At 29.7% G+C, this 18088-nt stretch overlaps 2 protein-coding genes across 2 annotated transcripts in view; both read right to left on the bottom strand.

Annotated features, from left to right (window-relative positions):
* LOC107913624 (NADH--cytochrome b5 reductase 1) overlaps positions 1-106 on the bottom strand; it is a 30543-nt gene extending 30437 nt beyond the window's left edge. Inside the window, exon 1 of the mRNA XM_041104210.1 lies at positions 36-106. Within this exon, the coding sequence (XP_040960144.1) occupies positions 36-106 (71 nt within the window). The remainder of the gene's footprint in view (positions 1-35) is intronic.
* A 16977-nt stretch (positions 107-17083) lies between these two features.
* On the bottom strand, positions 17084-17827 carry LOC107911186 (uncharacterized). Its single transcript, XM_016839065.1, has 2 exons — positions 17590-17827; positions 17084-17505 (listed from the first exon to the last, which is right to left on the bottom strand). The coding sequence occupies exons 1-2, from the start codon at positions 17825-17827 to the stop codon at positions 17084-17086; spliced, it is 660 nt and encodes a 219-aa protein (XP_016694554.1).
* Between the last annotated feature and the right edge of the window lie 261 nt (positions 17828-18088).

Here is an 18088-nt window from a genome sequence, read left to right on the forward strand (position 1 = left end):
AGAAATACAAAAAGGATGAATACAATAAACTGAACCTGCAATTTATATGTTGTTCGATGGTAAGACCCAAAACTAAAGTAGGAGTCTTCCTATGGTTCAGGTTCATTCTTGACATTTTTAGACCTTGTGTGAAATAATAAATCAGACCCTTTTAAAAAAAATTATAAAATGTAATATAATAAAATAAAATCATACTAGTAATTTTGTTAAAATAATACATCAAGTGAATAACTAACAAAATTAAAAATATATATATATATCTCACCAACTCAACTCCATGTGTAATAAGATTTATTATTATCAAATGGCATAATTATATTTTGCACTTAAGTATTATAATATAAATTCAATGCTTAATATTTTAGCACTTAATTTTTTATTTATCAAACAACCCATTAATTAAGAAAAAAAAACATAAAAACAATTATTTAAAAAAAATAGAAATGTTATTATAAATGTTTTTTATTTCTAAGTTTTCATGTAATTTATTTAAATAAAATAATGTAAATCACAAAAACCCCCTTTAAAAAATCTTCTTTATCTTGAAAATCTAACATAATTACTAAGATAACTTAATTTTTTTTTATTTCTTTCAGAAATAGGGTGATGTGATATAATTCCTATTAGATTATATTATGGCTATTGAGTGAAAAATAAAACTATGTGTAATAAATAAATTCAAAAAAGAATAAAATAAACAATAAGTAAAATTTTGATTGAATGGTAAATTATTAATGTAAAAAAAATTAAAAAGGTATGGGTTTAAATTTTATTGTACATGTATTTTTTTTTTCTATTTTTCTATATAAAAGATATACAATGCCAAAAATAACTTTAAAATAAAACAATTTATTTTATAAAATAAGGGTGTTTTTATATATTTTTTAATTAAATTGATACCCAATTAACTATCGCATCAACTCAATTAAAAGCTTTATAAATATAAAGATATTTAATAGAAGAATTTAAATAAAATTAATATTCTTATTTAAAAATTAGATAAATCTATTAATAATCACAAATTCTTAAAAATGCAATTTAAAATATAAAAAAAATAGTGTTGACTATTTTCATTATAAAAAGAATTACAGATATCTCCATCAACAATTAAATTAAATTCAAAATATTTTAATTATAACAACTACGAAAATAAATTCAAAGATAAAAATGTCTTTGCTCTTCTTAGGCACACTTTCTAAAATAATTAAACTTATTATTATATCAATTTTAATATATCTATAGTTATTATTATATTTAAGTTTTTTGATTGGATTGGTATCATAAATTTATTGGTTACAAATTTAATTAAAAATTGACTAAAAACTCATTCTTTTTGCAAAGTTTGATATACTACTACTATGATCATACTTTTCTATATATATATATATATAAATTATTTTAAACACAATATATCTATAAAAAAATCAACATGTGGTGAGATTTGAACCTTAGTCTTTAAAATATTAATTTTATCATTTTAACTAGAGAGTCAATTTTTTTATACAATTTTTTTATAAATATATAATTTCCATATATTTTTTACTCACATTGTTCTAATACCATAAGATAGTATGATATGAAAAAAAAAAGACATTGCTTAAATCAAATAATTTGAAAAGAAAAATGAAATATGATGAAAATGTTATATGAAAAATTACTTAAAATATGATGTATATATAAACACTTTAAAATCCACATAAAATAAACATTTGACATATTAAAATGTATTTAAATATACAAATATTTTAAAAGTACAAAAATAAATTAATATAATAAGTAGCAAATCATACATTAATATCAGTAGCAAAGCACTACTATTTATATAAATAATAAGTAATCCTTACTACTCAAATCCGCAATGTAAATATTAGATAAATAATCTTAATAAATAGACCCGAAAATCACAATTTTAAGTTACTATGAATTCAAATTAAACAATATTCACCATTTGGAATGCATATGTACTCATTATCACATATAAAGGATGACTTCCAAAATTCCATGATTGTTGTAGTAGGTTGAGCACATGAACCCTGTGCTTAAATAAGAGTATGTAAAATTTCATGGTAAGAGGGCAACGAGGCAACAACTAGTGGTGTCACCTTCACTCCTGCTCCTTTGGTTACTAAAGCATTTTTCAATCTCAAAATGTATGATTTTTTTTTTGATTTTTAAGTAAAATTATTGTCAAAAAAAAAAAAAAAATTTTTCACCTTAACATAAAAGTTGGAATTTAGGTGTTTTTGATTTTTAGCTTTTATGTTTTGAAGTGAAATTATCAAAATTATTTATTTATTTTAATTAATAATTAGAGAAGGGAAATGAGGTTGCTTGAGATCAAACTTAAACTCTCGTGCCTAGAATTTGCTACTCGTGTCATTGGGCCAAAGAGGTTGTTTGCATTTATATTAATTAATTAAATGATATCAATAATATTAGATTATATTATTAAGAAGATAACTTTTGTGTCTATGTTGATGTCTAAAGAAAATTGAGTTTGAGAGTCAGTTATGTGTTGGCAAGGTTGTAGCACTCCCACAACGCCCAAATTTAGTACCTTTTAACTATATGTTGCTTGAGCTTCGAAAATTAAAAAAAATCAAAATTTCATTTTTAATTATAATCCCAAATATATTTAATGAAATTCAAGTGAATCAGATTATTATATTAACAAAAATACATAAATAAATATCTTTTCCTCATATCTCTCAAGTCGATGAAACATAAAAATTTTTGTTTTTATATTTGAGAATTGTGAGAAGGATATTCTTTATTTAGTTATAATTGATGAAATCTCTCCTAATAAAGTGAATGAATCATACAATTACATGTGTTATGGGAAACATGAAGACGTAAGAAATAATAACAATAAACTACATATGTTAAAATCCCATTACTATTAATATGTACATATAAATGTTTAGGACAATATGTTAAAAATATTTACATATATATATTAAAATAAATACCATGTTAGTATACACATGTACCGGAGCATAGCATAAATAAAAATATAATTAATTAAACAATCATGTTGTACTCTGTTGCTGTAAGGGCTTTTTTCTTTCTTTCATAATATTGATTGATAGTAGATGAAGTTTAGGTTGTTAGAAATATATTACTGTAAAATAAATTTGTTAGTATTGATTAAAAAATAAACCAAAAATTAAAAAATTAAAATTTATTGTGCCGTGCAAAAATTAATGTCAGATTAATTTACATGATTACACTGTAAAATAAATGAAGTTAAAACAATGTTTCAATATTCGTACTCTCAAATAAGAAAAGTGGAACACAATTGGTATTGCTCTTATCAGGGAAATCATACTAGGATCAATTCTCAAGAAAGTTTGGAGGGGTCACAGTCGGTCTCGCTTAAAATCCAAACTCCTAGGCTGAAATTCCTCTAATGTAATTTAGGGGAAAATGCTAGAATTTTAAAAGGGATGGAAAAAGTGGTGAGAAGGAGGAAAGAATTTTTTTGATTGCTGTGTTTTGCTTTCTGTGTAAAAATGAGGAAAATAGCTCTCTATTTATACTAGTAACAGAAGATTAAAATAGTAAATACGTAGGGGAAAAAGAGTAAAAAATCGTAGGGTTTCGCGCAACAGTCAAAAATATTTTTTTTTCCAAATTTTCGTAACAATCAAAAATCCGTGCGTGTGTTAGGCCTATAGCCCAATTACTCAATGAGATTAAGAAGTAAGGCTATAAATAAACCCTCTTAATAGTCTATACTTAACCAATGTAGGATATACCCACTACCAACAATCCTTAGGATATACCCACTACCAACAATCCTTTGCATATTACCAACAATCCCCCACTAATGCAAAGTGATTTGATTTTTTTTATAAACACGAGAAAGAGTAGAAGTTTTTCCAATTAAAATGTGAAAAGAGAAACAATGAAATTAGTCGCTTAAACGCTAGTATCTTGTGGATTTGAACTAGTACATAGTGAAATCAGTGATTCTTCTCTTTAACAAGTGAACGAATCTTTAACTTCTTAAGGTAGGAGTTAACTCATGACACACAACTAATCTCAGATCTAATTGGTGTTCGTTGATGAATCAACAAGTTTCAGCCAATGCACTTCAGGATGCTGGTAAGTGCTCTAGAAAAATTGTCCAAATGTTTTTCATAGGAGGTAGCTAGTCCTTCACACTTATGTAAATGATTTCATCAAGTCTATCTCAATATAAACCACCCGAATCATGACTATGAAATCATTAAGAGTATTTATTAAGCTCATCCTCTCAAATTTAGATTTGATGAATTCATCAAGTCTGTCTCAATAGGACCACCCAAACTTTGGGCTATGAACTCATTAAGAGTAATAAACTCAACAAGTCAATGAATTCATCAAGTCCATCTCAATAGGACCACCCAAAATCTAGGCTATGAATCCATTAAGAGTAATAACTCAACCTTATGCATGTACATCGTTCGTCATAGGGATAGGTAAAATGTACACTATGAGTCTTTTCATGGTTTCGTTTGACCACATTGAACTTAGAGAACTAAGTTGGGTATCCACCATGAATTCCTCAACCATTGGGCTTAAGATTCATCCCCTTCGACGAATCAAGAACCATTTTCCTACTTAACCCTTTAGTTAGTGGATCAGCTAGGTGAAACAACCCGTTTTCCTGTGGTGTTAGGAACAGTAGTTTTGGAACCACAATTCTGACGTGTCAGTCCCGAAGATCTGAGGACCGGATTGGTAATGATATATTTGTAATTTGAAAGCTTATCGAAAACTTAATTTGGAAATTTAAAAACTAAATTTTTGAAAACTTAAATGTCTTGAGAAACTTTGAGAAACTTTTTGGAGAAACAACTCAAATGGGTAAAAACTAGTTCTGCCTTTCATTCACAAACTGATAGCCTTTTATAGAGGGCTATTCTCTCTTTACATCACCTGAATCGGGAAATCATTACATTTGAAACTTTTGAATAAAAATTTTCAGAGAATATATTCTCTGATTACAAAATACAAATTACATAACTATTCACTTGTCTTTCCTTGCAGGGAATATTTGTTGCAGGGAATCTCTTCTGTTCACGCATTATTTTGTTGCAGGAATCTCTCCTATTCACGCATTATTTTGTTGCAGAGAATCTTTCCTGTTCACGCATTATTTTGTTGCAAGGAATCTTTCTTGTTCACGCATCATTTCTTGCAGGGAATCTCTCCTGTTCACGCATTATTTTGTTGCAAGGAATCTCTCCTGTTCATGTATTATTTCTTTTTAGACCTGGTGATGGTTACCGACGTGGTATCATCTGCAAGATCCACCGTTTTGATTGAGGATGCCGGAGATTCATCTTCAGATTCGGAGTCTAATGAGCTGAGCATTTCAACCATGAGTTTTTTGTATTCCTTTTTGGTCTTGGCTTGAGCTAACATTGCACTAGCTGTCGACTTTGCTTGAAGAAATTTTGCTGTGGTTTGATCCGGGGCTGCGGACTTACATAATCTTGGATTCTTGTTGAAAAAATTATCCAAATATTTTGAATCATATTTTTCATCATTAAATTTGTCCCACCATTTAGTCCTGTAATTGCGAACTAATAATGGAATTCTAGTGTGTTGGTCTTGCTCATAAGAATAATTCCATGAGACAATCCAGGAAATGCATAGTTTTGAGAAAAAATGGATTGTCCTGTAAATATGTTTTTGATCTGGTTTAGGATGAAATTTGTCAAAGAATTTGGGCCATAAGTTTTGAATTTTTTCTTGTAGTATCTCAAAGGATGATGGTCCATACCAATTCCACCATTCTTGGAACCAGTTTGGGAATTTGAATTGGGTGCCATATTTGAAATATATGAGCCAAGAATGTCTCATATGTTGGTTGTTCATTAAAAAGGCATTGTACCATGCCATTTGGTAATCCCAATATGTAAAATATGGGTAATGGTCTATTTTGGTGGTAAATTTGGCTGGGAATTTCTTTGGAGAATTTGGGTTTTCACTCCAATCTCTTGGTCAAAGAATTTTTAATATTTGGGCTGTTGAATGGGTAATAAAATTTGGATCTGTGTAATGTTTGAACAATACAGATCCAGTTTGGACCAGTATATTTTCATAATACTGTTGGGGTTTTTGAGAATCCAATGGTTTGAAATGCCATCCATTGAAAAGTTCTTTTGCCAATATATGTGGAGGTTTTTCTGAAAATTCCTCTTCCATAACAAGAAATTTTTCAAAATATTTGTTTGGAAAATATTGTGAAGATTTTTGTGTAGCAGTTTGTGAAGACACCGCTATCTCTTTTGGAAAAACATCTTGGAGAGAAGTCTCTTTTAAAACATTTTTAAGAGATTTTGGTTTGTGTAAAATAATCTCTTTATTTTTTGAAACCTTTGCTGCTGAACAATTTGTTTGAGAGGAGTTTCCTCTTTCATTTGAGAAAAGGCCAATGCTACTTCTGGAGATTGAGATAGGGACTCAATCCATTTTTTGATTTGAGAACCAATCTCATTTGGATCTTGTGCATCTTGAATTATTGTATTTTTGGAGGATTTTGACGATGATGATGATTTCTCATCTTCTTCATGGCAAATTTCATACCATGTTTTAATAGGTTTTGATGTGATTTGGGTTTTGGATGGTTCTTCTATTTTCCCTTTTCCTTTGTCTCGGAGTTTGGGGGCATTTTTGAAGAAACTCTCTGGTGAGAAAATCAGGCAAAGTATTAGTTTCTCCTTTGATGTATTCAATATCAAAATCAAATATGCTCAAAATTACCTCCCATCTTGCAAAAATCTATTTTGAGGCAATGTTTTGAACATCTTTTTGTAAAACTTCTTTTGCTGATTTGCAATCGATTCGCAAAAGGAATTTTTGATTTAATAAATCACTTTGGAATTTTGTAATGAATAAAACAATTGATAAAATTTCTTTTTTAATAGTATTATAATTTTGCTGAGTTAGATTCCAGTGTCTGGAAGTAAACTGGACTACTTGTTCTTTTCCTCCTTTAACTTGTTTTAGGACCCACCATACCCTATTTCAGAAGCATCTGTTTCAACTATTTGGGGGCATTTGGATCAGCTAGATATAAACAAGGAAGCTTAGTGATTTGTTTTTTGATTTGAGTGATAATATTGGTATGGTTTTTTGTCCAAGGTTATGGATTCTTTTTGAGTCTATCATATAATGGTTTACATAATTTTCTAAGACCTGGATAAAAGTCTATAACATAATTGAGGCTTCCTAAGAACCTTTGTAATTGGACTTTATCAAGAATTTGGTCTGGGAATTTGCTAGCAAATTCTATAGATCGTTCTATTGGGGTAATGGTTCCTTGGGTAATATAATGACCTAAAAACCTTACTTTAGTTTGGAACAAACTTATTTTAGATTTAGAAACTACTAAACCATTATTTCTTATGACTTTTATAAAGATTGATATATGTTTAAAGTGTTTTTCTAAATTTTCTGAAAATACTAATACATCATCGATGTATACTATTGTGAATTGAGAATATTGGTAAAAAAAAATATCATTCATTATTCTTTGGAACTCAGATGGAGCATTTTTTAACCCAAAAGGCATTACATTCCATTCGTATTGTCCAAATGGTACAGTAAATGCTGTTTTATATCTTTCTTCTTCTTTTATTTGGATTTGCCAAAATCTAGATTTCATATCAAATTTTGAGAAAATATTTGCATTACAAAGTTTTTGTAGCAAATCTTTCTTATTTGGTATTGGGTATCTAATCCATTTTAAGGCTTGATTGAGAGGTTTGTAATTAATTACTAATCTTGGCGTTCCTCTTTCAAGTTCTGCATTTTTTATTACATAGAATGCTGAACAACTCCAAGGGGAACTGCTCTTTCTAATTAATTTTTTATTAAGAAGGTCTTGTATTTCTTTTCTACAAAATTCTTCCATTTCTTTGTTCATTTGTATAGGTCTTGCTTTTGTGGGTATTTGTCTTTCATCAAAATCGTTTTCATATGGTAATGTTACTTCATGTTTCTTTCTATTCCAAAAGGCATTAGGAATGTCAGAGCAAATCGTTGATTCTATTTCTTTTTTAATTTGATCTATTCTTTTTTGTATTTCTCTTTTTCTTAATTGTTCAGTTAATTTTTTAAAACATATTTCTTCTTTTAGGAAAGAGATTTGCTTCTGTTTGTAATTAATTAAATTATTAATTTGTCCATTATGAATGGATAAAGATTTTAACAGGTTGAGATTTCTTATTTTCGGTTTTCTACAAAAGGAAATTCTACCTTAGTGTTTAAAACTTTAGTGGAAATAAAATTATTTGTTACTTTATAAGGTTTGAGTAAGGATATGAATGGGGTTCCTAATATGACATCCTGGGTAATATATTTTACCATTAAAAAACATGTTTGATATTTTATACCTTTGTTGGATATTTCTGCATTGGGAATTTTGTAAGTAATTTTTAATTTTTTACCATTCGCAGCCTTAAGAGATTCTGATGTTTTATTATAATATTTTGTTGGAATTATTCCTTCTCTAATGCAGTTTTGGTCTGCTCCTGTATCAAAAAGGGCTATTGTTTCTAATTGAAATTCATTATTTATGACAATATTTATTTTTATTAAATATCTTTGAATAGATACTTCAGTTAGAACCATCATATATTCTTGTGTATTTTCTTCAGGTTCAGGTTCAGTTTCTGATGAACTTTTTTCTGAGGTTTCGTGTTTTAAGGACCTAATTTGTTCTTTCATTTCTTGTTGTTCTATTTTAAGCTGAGAAAGTTCTGATTTAATCTGTTTTATTTCCAATTGTAATTCAGAGTTTGTAATTTGTCTTGGTTTTATTTTTTCATATTTATTAAATATTATGTCTTGTATATTATACATTTGTGATTGACTAGAAATGATTTCTTTTTCTTTTTCTGGTTTATCTTTTAATGAGGATTTTAATTTCAAAAGGTATTCTCTTTTAAGCTTTAGGCCTTGAATTTTATCAATGACTTCTATCATAAATTCTTGATCTTTAGTTAGCATATTAATTGAAGGTTAATTCTCACCTCCAGAAGACTGGGATGTTGTATGTAATTCGTCTATTTGTAATTCATCTGTTTCAGTAGATATATCATTTTCAGAAGAAGTTGTTTCTAATAGGATTTCATTTAATTTTTGTTCTATCTCTTCTTCTAAATTTAAGTTATTGATTTTTCTTTTGATTTTACAATATTTTGAGATATGTCCTGGTTTTCCACATCTATAACATTTTATTGTTTTGTCAATTTTGTTTTCTGTTTTTTGTTGTTTCTTCCCTTTTCTGTATTTTTTATATTTAGGTTTTTTATAATATTCTGAAATATTCTTTTTCCTATTTTTTGGCTTTTCAGGGCAACATGTTTTAGAAGAAGAAGGCTCATTCCTGATGTCAAATTGGTGGCAGAATGATCCTAATTCCTTTCTACATTGATATCTTTCTTTCTTGAGTTGTTTTTGTAATTTTAAATCTTGACAAATTTTTAGTCCTTCTTTTTGGGTGAAACTAATTAGTTCACCATATGTAAGCTTTTCATATGGAATAATACCTTTGTAATTTTCTCTTATTTGATTCCTAACTTTTTCTCTTAATAATGTGGGAAGTCCTGCTAGAAATTTTTCTTTCCAAAATGGTTGTTGGTTATCAGATCTTTGCATGACTCTAGTCATAAAGACATCTTTATACCATTTAAAATCGGTTAATTTTTTACATTTTAAATTTGATAATAATTCTGAATTTCTATCTTTAGGATGAGAAGGATCTCCAATAAAGTGTTTAGAGATTGAGAAAATTAAAGTTGCTACTGCATCTTGGATTTCTCTTCCTTGTTCGTCTAAAATAATTCTATCTTGGTCATCTTTTTTTATTGCTTTTAAAATTTCTTCTTGTTGGGTTTTAGTGAGTGCATGATCCCACCATCCTTTTAATTGACCAGTAAATCCAGCAACTAAAAGATTAACTATAACATGATCATTGATTAATCCATTTTGATTTTGGGTTTTATAAACATTTGAAACCATTGTCATTTGTTGTAATAAACTAAGAATATTGTATTCAGACATTCCATCTATATTCCATTCATAGATTGTATTAGCATTGTATTTATTTTGGAAAACAGGTTTTTCTTCTATGTTAAGATCAGGTGCAGTGATTTTTGGATAATATAATCTTTTTTGTTCTTTTCAAGCCATCTTGTTAATTTGTTGTTCATCTAACTGATCCAAGTCAGATTGAGAGGATTGGTGTAATGTATTTACTGAATATTGGGTTTGTATTGGGGTATCAGGGGCAATTAATTCAGACTTGTAGTTTTCTAAAGCATTAAGTCTATTTTGGATTTCTGTTAGGAAATCATTTTGGGATTTTTGGAAAACTTTTGGAATCTCATAAGGTGTGAATATTGGTTCTTTGGAACTTTTTTCGATTATCTCTTTTACTAGTTCTTTCTTGATTGGTTGACTTTCTACCAGATTCTCAATATAATCTAATTGTTTTCCTATTGTATGAAGATTAATATTTGTATAATTGTTTTGTTCTACTATCATTTTGATATCTTTGATAAGATTTGTTCTCCTGCATCGGGAGCTCTCATTCTTAAAGGGTTTACTTTTATTCCAGTATTCTTATGAAGATATTGAACCTCCATTAAAGGGGGATGTCGAGATTCAACTTCTCCTTTATTAGTCTGCCATCTAGTATTATGTCTTATTGTATTAACAGATCTTAAATAATATTCTTCAAACCATTCAAAGAATTTTATATGGACTTTATGAGTATTCATAAATCCATAATATTCTTGAAGAATGCTTTCTTTTTTATCATTATAATTTTTAAAGTAATCTTCTCTTTTTTTGCTTATTTTGTTGGAATAGAAGTGCTTTCTACACCATTCTTTATTTATTTCAAACAAATTTTCTAAAACAAATATTTCTGAATGTTAGTGTTGCATTAAACTTTGGTTAAGAAATTTTAATGTTTAGATAGTTAATTAATTAAAAAGGATTAAATCGTAAAAGTTATAAAGTTGCATGTTATAGATTTCTCTTAACTAAATAACTTAGATAATTAAATTCGGGGGTTTTATGTTGCAATTAGACCATAAGAATGAATTATGGCCGATTAGTGGATGTATGAATTGAAAATTTTATAATTTATTATATGTTTATTAATTAAATATAAGTTAAGGTAATAAAATAAAACAAAAAGGCATCCATCATTTCTTTTATTATCTTAGTCGGCCACTATTGTAGGGAGGGGGAAGCTTTGGTTTTTCTATTTTTCCTTTCATGTAAGTATTTCTTGACTTGCTTTCTCATGAATTTTGTGTTTTTTGTGATTGTTGTCTTGATATCTAGTTAAATTAAGGATTAATTTATGAAACCATCAAACGTTTAGAAATTTACTATTGATGATTTTGAATGTCTTTTTTATGTAAATTGGTTTTTTTGGAAGCTTGGTTGTTAGATACGATTAAATTGTAAAGTGATTTTTAGAGATTTTGAATTTAGGGACTAAATAGGTAAAATGATAAAGTTCGATTGGTTTTCTTGAGAATTTTTCAAATTTAAGGATTGTACTAAAATAGAAATAAATTCGGTCAGCATGGAAATTTTCAAAAAATTGATAAATTTGGAATTTCAGGTTTAGGGATTAAATTGAAAGAAATGTGAAAGTTTAGGGAAAATGAGTAAATAATAAAAAATTAATGGTCATATGCATAAAATTAAGTTGGGATGTGTATTTGAATTTGATAAGATTGAATTTAATTGATCAAGGTTTGATTCATACGGAGGATAAACATGGAAAAGCTAAATTAACGGGTTAGTCGCCGACCTTGTTTTTGCAATCGTGTTCATCTAGGTAAGTTCATACTGTTTAATTTAGTATAATTTGCAATATTTTAATGACATGTGATTTATGATGTATTTAATAATTATATATTTAATGAAATGATTATAAAGGTGATTCAAAATGAGAAATGTAATTGAATTGTAAGTTATGCAATTTTGTATATCGAGCCGGATGAACATATGATAGGATACAATTGGCATGCCAATAGGTTATATTGCGTGCTGTACGGATTTGATTTGAGATGAGATGATGATTCCTGATTTACTCCTATTCACTGACTATATCGGAGTCCAGCATTTGTTGCGGACTATCGTGTTATATTTACAGTATTTCTGGTGTGTTATCGGGGGCGAACGTAAAACCTTTAGGCTTGACACTTGGTGCTGAGGTGTGTTACTGGAGATGTTAGCCTACGGGCTAAGCATTTGGTGCCAAGGTGTCTTCACGTATCTGCTTATACCGTTCATCGAGTTGAATTTTTAATAGTTAAATAACCTAATGATAATATGTAACTAATACTCTATTATAATTTCTTGTGAAAGACTTGTATATGTGTTCATGATTTCTGAAATTATATCATGACTTGATAATGGTTGATACTATATAAATGAAATGATTAAATGACTTGCATTTACGAAACTCACTTGTTGAATGGTTGTGATTGACAGAGTTAATGATAGCCATTAATTTTGTTATTTATAAAACTGTGATTGTTTAGTAAGTTATAATGTTTTAACCTGTGAACTTACTAAGCTATATTAAAGCTTACTCGTGTTGTTTTCCTGTTTCCTTGTCGATCTTGTTTTGTGGAACTGGGCGATCAAATCAAATAGAAGATCACACTATCTAGCTTTATTCTGGTAGTTTTGAAACTGTTATACTTGGTTTTGTGGCATGTAATAGGAGTGTTTGAAATATGTAATAGGAGTATCTAGTATATGTTTTAAGTACTTATTACAAGTGGTATGTTCTATACTTGTGTGATGAATAAATACTTTAGTTAATAATGTGCTAATTCATGTTTTGGTATAAAAAAATTCAAGTATAGTGTGGAATTTGTCATGTAATAGGTGAAATTTGTATATGTTTTGATTGTATGTTATATGTGATATTGGTTAGATAGATAAAATGATATTTATGTTCTGTAATAGCTTATATGTGATCATGTTTTATACCTTGGTGTGTTTATGGCCTTGTTGTGCTAATTGATCACTTGATATAAACTTTACAGAGTTGTTTGAATTATTGTACAAATGAATGTGGTATGAAAAGAGTAATCGTAAGTTTTGACATGAATTAATGTATGGTTTTTTTAGCTTAAATGCAAACCATTTGGTATATGCTTGTGACATGAAAGTATAGGCTTGGTTTTAATTTATTTTGGTATATAAGTTATTGTGCCTTTGGATGGTAAATTGGTTAGAATTTATAGGTTGATTGAATTGATATGTTTTGAATGTGTTTGAAGTTTGTTTTGGTCATATGAATGTTAATAGAATCAGTGTGTCTTGGTGTGCAACTTTTGGTTTTGAAATAGCTTGTTTTAGGGGTAATTTTTGCTAGACACGGGCTATCACATGGCCATGTGCCACACACGACCACACCACACTACCGTGTGTCTTTATTTTTTTAAGTGCAGGATTTACACGGCCTGCGACATAGCCGTGTGTCTCAAAGCAGTTTGTTGCACGACATGCAACATGACCGTGTGGCCCTATTTTGAATACTCACACAAGCTAGAACACAATCATGTGTCTATACTTCGAATGTTCATACGGCTTGGGTTATGTCACATGGCCTGGCCACACGATCGTGTGACCTTTATTTTCAAAATTTTTATGCTTTTCTAAAATTTTTTGTTTTGTTTCAAGTTGATCTCAGATTGCTCCCAAACTATTTTTAGGGCTTTATAAACTCGATTTAAGACTCGTAAGTATATTTGTGTTATAAATGTAATATGTGTTTGAATGTTAGTATTTAATTTAAACAATAGCTTTTATTTGAAGTTAAATGTTCTGAATTGTACTATAATACTCTGTAACCTTAATTCGGTAACGGAGACGGGTTAGGGTTGTTACACTATGTTCTTTTCAGACCTTACATACTCCAACACAAGTACTCCATTATTTATTAAAAGTCTCACAAATTCATGTCTTATTCAAATATGCCTCTTCTTTCCATTATAAGATTGGCTCTTAGCAACGCAAATTGTGTCTTGTGAGTCACATAATAGAGATACGGTAGGTACTAGTTTTCCCCATAAAGGAATCTCTGCAAGTAGATTCCTAAGCCGCTCAACCTCTTTCTGATTAAGTCAAGAGCTATAAACTTTGACTTGATCGTGGAGCGAGCAATACAGGTCTATTTAGCATACTTCCACGAAATGGTTGCTCCACCCAAAGTAAAGACATACACACTTGTAGAGCTTACCTCATCATTATCAGTTACCTAGTTTGCATAACAATAGCCCTCAAGGATTGTTGGTTATCCGACAAGTTCCAACTACCAAGTTATTGTACCTTTAATGTATTTAAGCAAACGTTTTGGAGCATTCTAATGCTCATTGCTAGGATTATGGGTATATCTACTTAGTCTACTAATTCCATAAGCAATGTTTGGACGAGTGTAGTTCATCAAGAAAATAAGACTTCCAATAATCTTAGCATACTCTAATTGAGAAACACTATTTCCTCTATTCTTTAACAGTTGTATACTAGAATCATAAGGAGTTCTCACAGAGATTACATCAAAGCTATTAAACTTTTTTAACACTTTCTCTATATAGTGAGATTGATTTAATGCAAATCCCTTTTTTTTTAATTTTGTAACCTTAACTCCTAAAACTACATCTACCTCTCCCAAATCAGTCATTTCAAATCTGGTAGATAAGAAATTCTTGGTTTTATTAATGGCTTCTATATTGGAACTGAAAATTAACATGTCATTTATATACAGACTTATGATGACATAATCAGAACCAAACATCTTAGAATACACACATGCATTTGTACCATTAATAATAAAACTGAAACTGAGAATATCTTACGGAATTTCTTATACCATTTTTTGGAGCTTGTTTGATACCATACATAGATTTTTTGAGTCTACAAACTTTATCTTCCATACCAGGTGCCACAAATCCTAGAGGTTGCTCCATGTAGATCTCCTCATCCAAATCACCATTCGAGAAAGTTGTCTTCATATCCATCTAATGTACCAGCAATTTGTGAATGGAAGCTAAAGCAAGCAAAACATGAGTGGTTGAGATCTTAGTCATAAGAGAGTATGTATCAAAATAATCTGCTCCTAATTTCTAAGTAAAACCTTTAACAACTAGTCTTGCCTTATACTTTTGTATTGACTCATCTGGTCTAAATTTCTTTCTAAGGACCCATTTATTACTAATAGGTCTAAAACCTTTAGGTGAGTCTAGTGATTCCCAAGTGTGATTAGAAATAATAGATTCAAGCTCGTTATTGATAACATCTCTCCAAAAAATAGCATCTATTGAATTTATGGTTTCATCATAGGTTTTTGGATCCTCATCTATAAAAAATGCATGAGCAATAGAATCACTTATTAAGTCTAAATCATTAGTCTCAATTACAAATGAAGTAAAGAAATCAAGTTTAAAATTAGTGGTAGTCCTTTGTCTTTTACTTCTCCTAGGTTCCACATCATCATTAATAATATCTCTATTATGTGTACTAGAAAAAGAAACATGTTCATCTAATTGTATATCGAGATTTAAGTCAAATTTCTTTAAAAGAAAAATATTTTAAAAAATCATCTCTAGATTCACATACAAAAGAATCATGCCAAGATATAAATCTATATACAACACTGTTTAGAGCATAACAAACAAAAATAACATCAATAGTTTTAAGTCTGATAGTGTTCTGTTTAAAAGCAAGTAAGCCTCCTTTTTCTAAGCACCCCTACACTTTCAAGTATTGAAGATTAGGGGCATAACCTTTCCACAATTCGTATGGGGTACAATCTAATTTTTTATGAGGTACTCTATTAAGAGTGTGGTTTGTAGAAAGTACGACCTCCCCTCACATGTGGTCAAGTAAACTAGAATAAAGTAGTAAATCATTCATCATCTTTTTAGAGTTATGTTTTTCTTTCAGTTATGCCATTTTATTATGGAAAACAGGGAGTGAAAAAATCATGTATAATTTCATCTTTCTCACGAACCTCTTTAAGAAAGTTAGTGTCATACTCGCCACCTCTATCGGGTCTAAGATGTTTTATTCTTTTATCAAGTTGGTTTTCTACTCTCTTTTTTTATAAAGGAAAAAAGTTTGTTCAATTTCATCTTTTGTTCTTAGAAGATATACCTTTGTATCCCTAGAATAGTCATCTACAAAGGTAATATAATAGTGTTTTCCATTCTTACTTTATGTGTTTCTAAAGTCTGTTAGATCAATATGAATTAACTTTAAAAGTTCAGTCTTCCTATTAGTAATAGTCTTTAAGAAAGGTCTAACATGTTTGACTTCAACACAAATTTCACATTTATTAAAGCTGCTATCATCTAGATTAGGAAGTAGATTCATTTTTATGAGTTTTTTTTGGAAAATGAATATTCATATGTCCTAATCAAGCATGCCACATGTCAAATGATTCAACAATATAAGTAGAAGTGGTGGCTTTATTATTATTAAACATAGTCTCAATCACAAATAAACTTCCACTCAAATAACATTTCCCCATATAATCTCCATTTCAGAAAAGTACAAGTTTATAGAATTCAAAGACTAGTTTAACACCTACCTTATTCAGTAATCCACCATTAATAAAATTTCTACGCAAGGTAGGTACTTAAAGGACATTATTCAATGACAACGTTTACTAGAAGTAAGTTTGAGTAAAATATTTCCTTTACCGAGTACTTCCGAAGTGCTAGAATTACCCATGTAGACTTGTTCACCTTCAGCTGCACTTTCAACTTCGGTGAACATTTCTCTGTTGGCACAAAAATGTTTGGAGGCACTTGTTTCTACAATCCACTCGACATTATTCTTGACTAGGTTCACTTCGAAAACCACAACAGCTATAACCTCATCTGGATTTTCAACTATATGCGCTTGTAGTTTATTTTGATTCTGGTGGTCAGAACGTTGGTAGCATTGGTATGCTTTGTATCCAGCTTTTCCACACACATAGCATTTCACATGGTCATTTTTTTTTATTCCTAGGTTTCTTTAAGTTGATAGCTTTCTTATTCTAGAGTTTTATTATTTTCTTTGAACTCCTAGTGTCTTTAAACTTGTTAAATTTGGGACCAGAACCAGATTTGACAATGTTAGCTTTGAAAGGAAATTGAGTTGAGGTTACTGAAGTCTTATCTTTAAGACGATTGATTTCATTAATCTTCATATGGCTAATCAGTTTTTCCAAAGGAATGTCTCGTTTCTTATGCTTTAGGAGATTACAGTAGTCAGACCAGGATTTCAGCATTTTTTCAATCAAGATGTTTGCTTGAAGAATTTCACACATCTCCATCCCTTTCGCTAGGATGTCGAAGACCAACTTCTCGTATATATGAGCTTGATCCATAATCGACTTATCATCAGTCATCTGGAACTTGAGCCACTCTCCAATAACATATTTCTTGACCCCAGCATCATCGACTATGTATTTCTTCTCTAATGTATCTCAAATGGACTTAGCTGACTTATTTTTGAAAAACAAGTCGAACAGGTTGTTAGCCATATGGCTCAACATGTGACCTTTTACCATTTTGTTGTCCTTTTCAAACTTGGCTTTTGTAGCTGCGACATATGAGTCTTCAAGAACTGTGGCAAAACCTTCGGATTTCTCGGTGGCAGGTGGATTGAAAATGACATAGTCAACTTCAAGTTGTTTGAAGAAGTTGACCATCCTTTGAGACCAGCAGTGGTAGCTAGTTTCGTCAAGAGGTTCGAGCTTGGAGAGATCAGAGATGTATTTGTTGATCGAGGCAGACATGTTTAAACAGTAGTAATTCGTTTCTAAATTGTTGGAAATATACTACTGCAAAACAAATTTGTTAGCACTGATTGGAAAAACTAAACCAAGAATTAAGAAATCAAAATTTACTATGCCATGGAAGAACCACTGCCTTAGAAACGAATTCACCTTGATCGATGTAATTGTGTAGTGAACGTCGTCCCCCAAGGTTAACACAATGCTTCAATATTTGTTCGCACGAATAAGAAATGTGGAACACAATTGATATTGCTCTTCTCA

The sequence above is a fragment of the Gossypium hirsutum genome, chromosome D11 (genome assembly GCF_007990345.1).
Source record: "Gossypium hirsutum isolate 1008001.06 chromosome D11, Gossypium_hirsutum_v2.1, whole genome shotgun sequence".
NCBI lineage: Eukaryota > Viridiplantae > Streptophyta > Magnoliopsida > Malvales > Malvaceae > Gossypium > Gossypium hirsutum.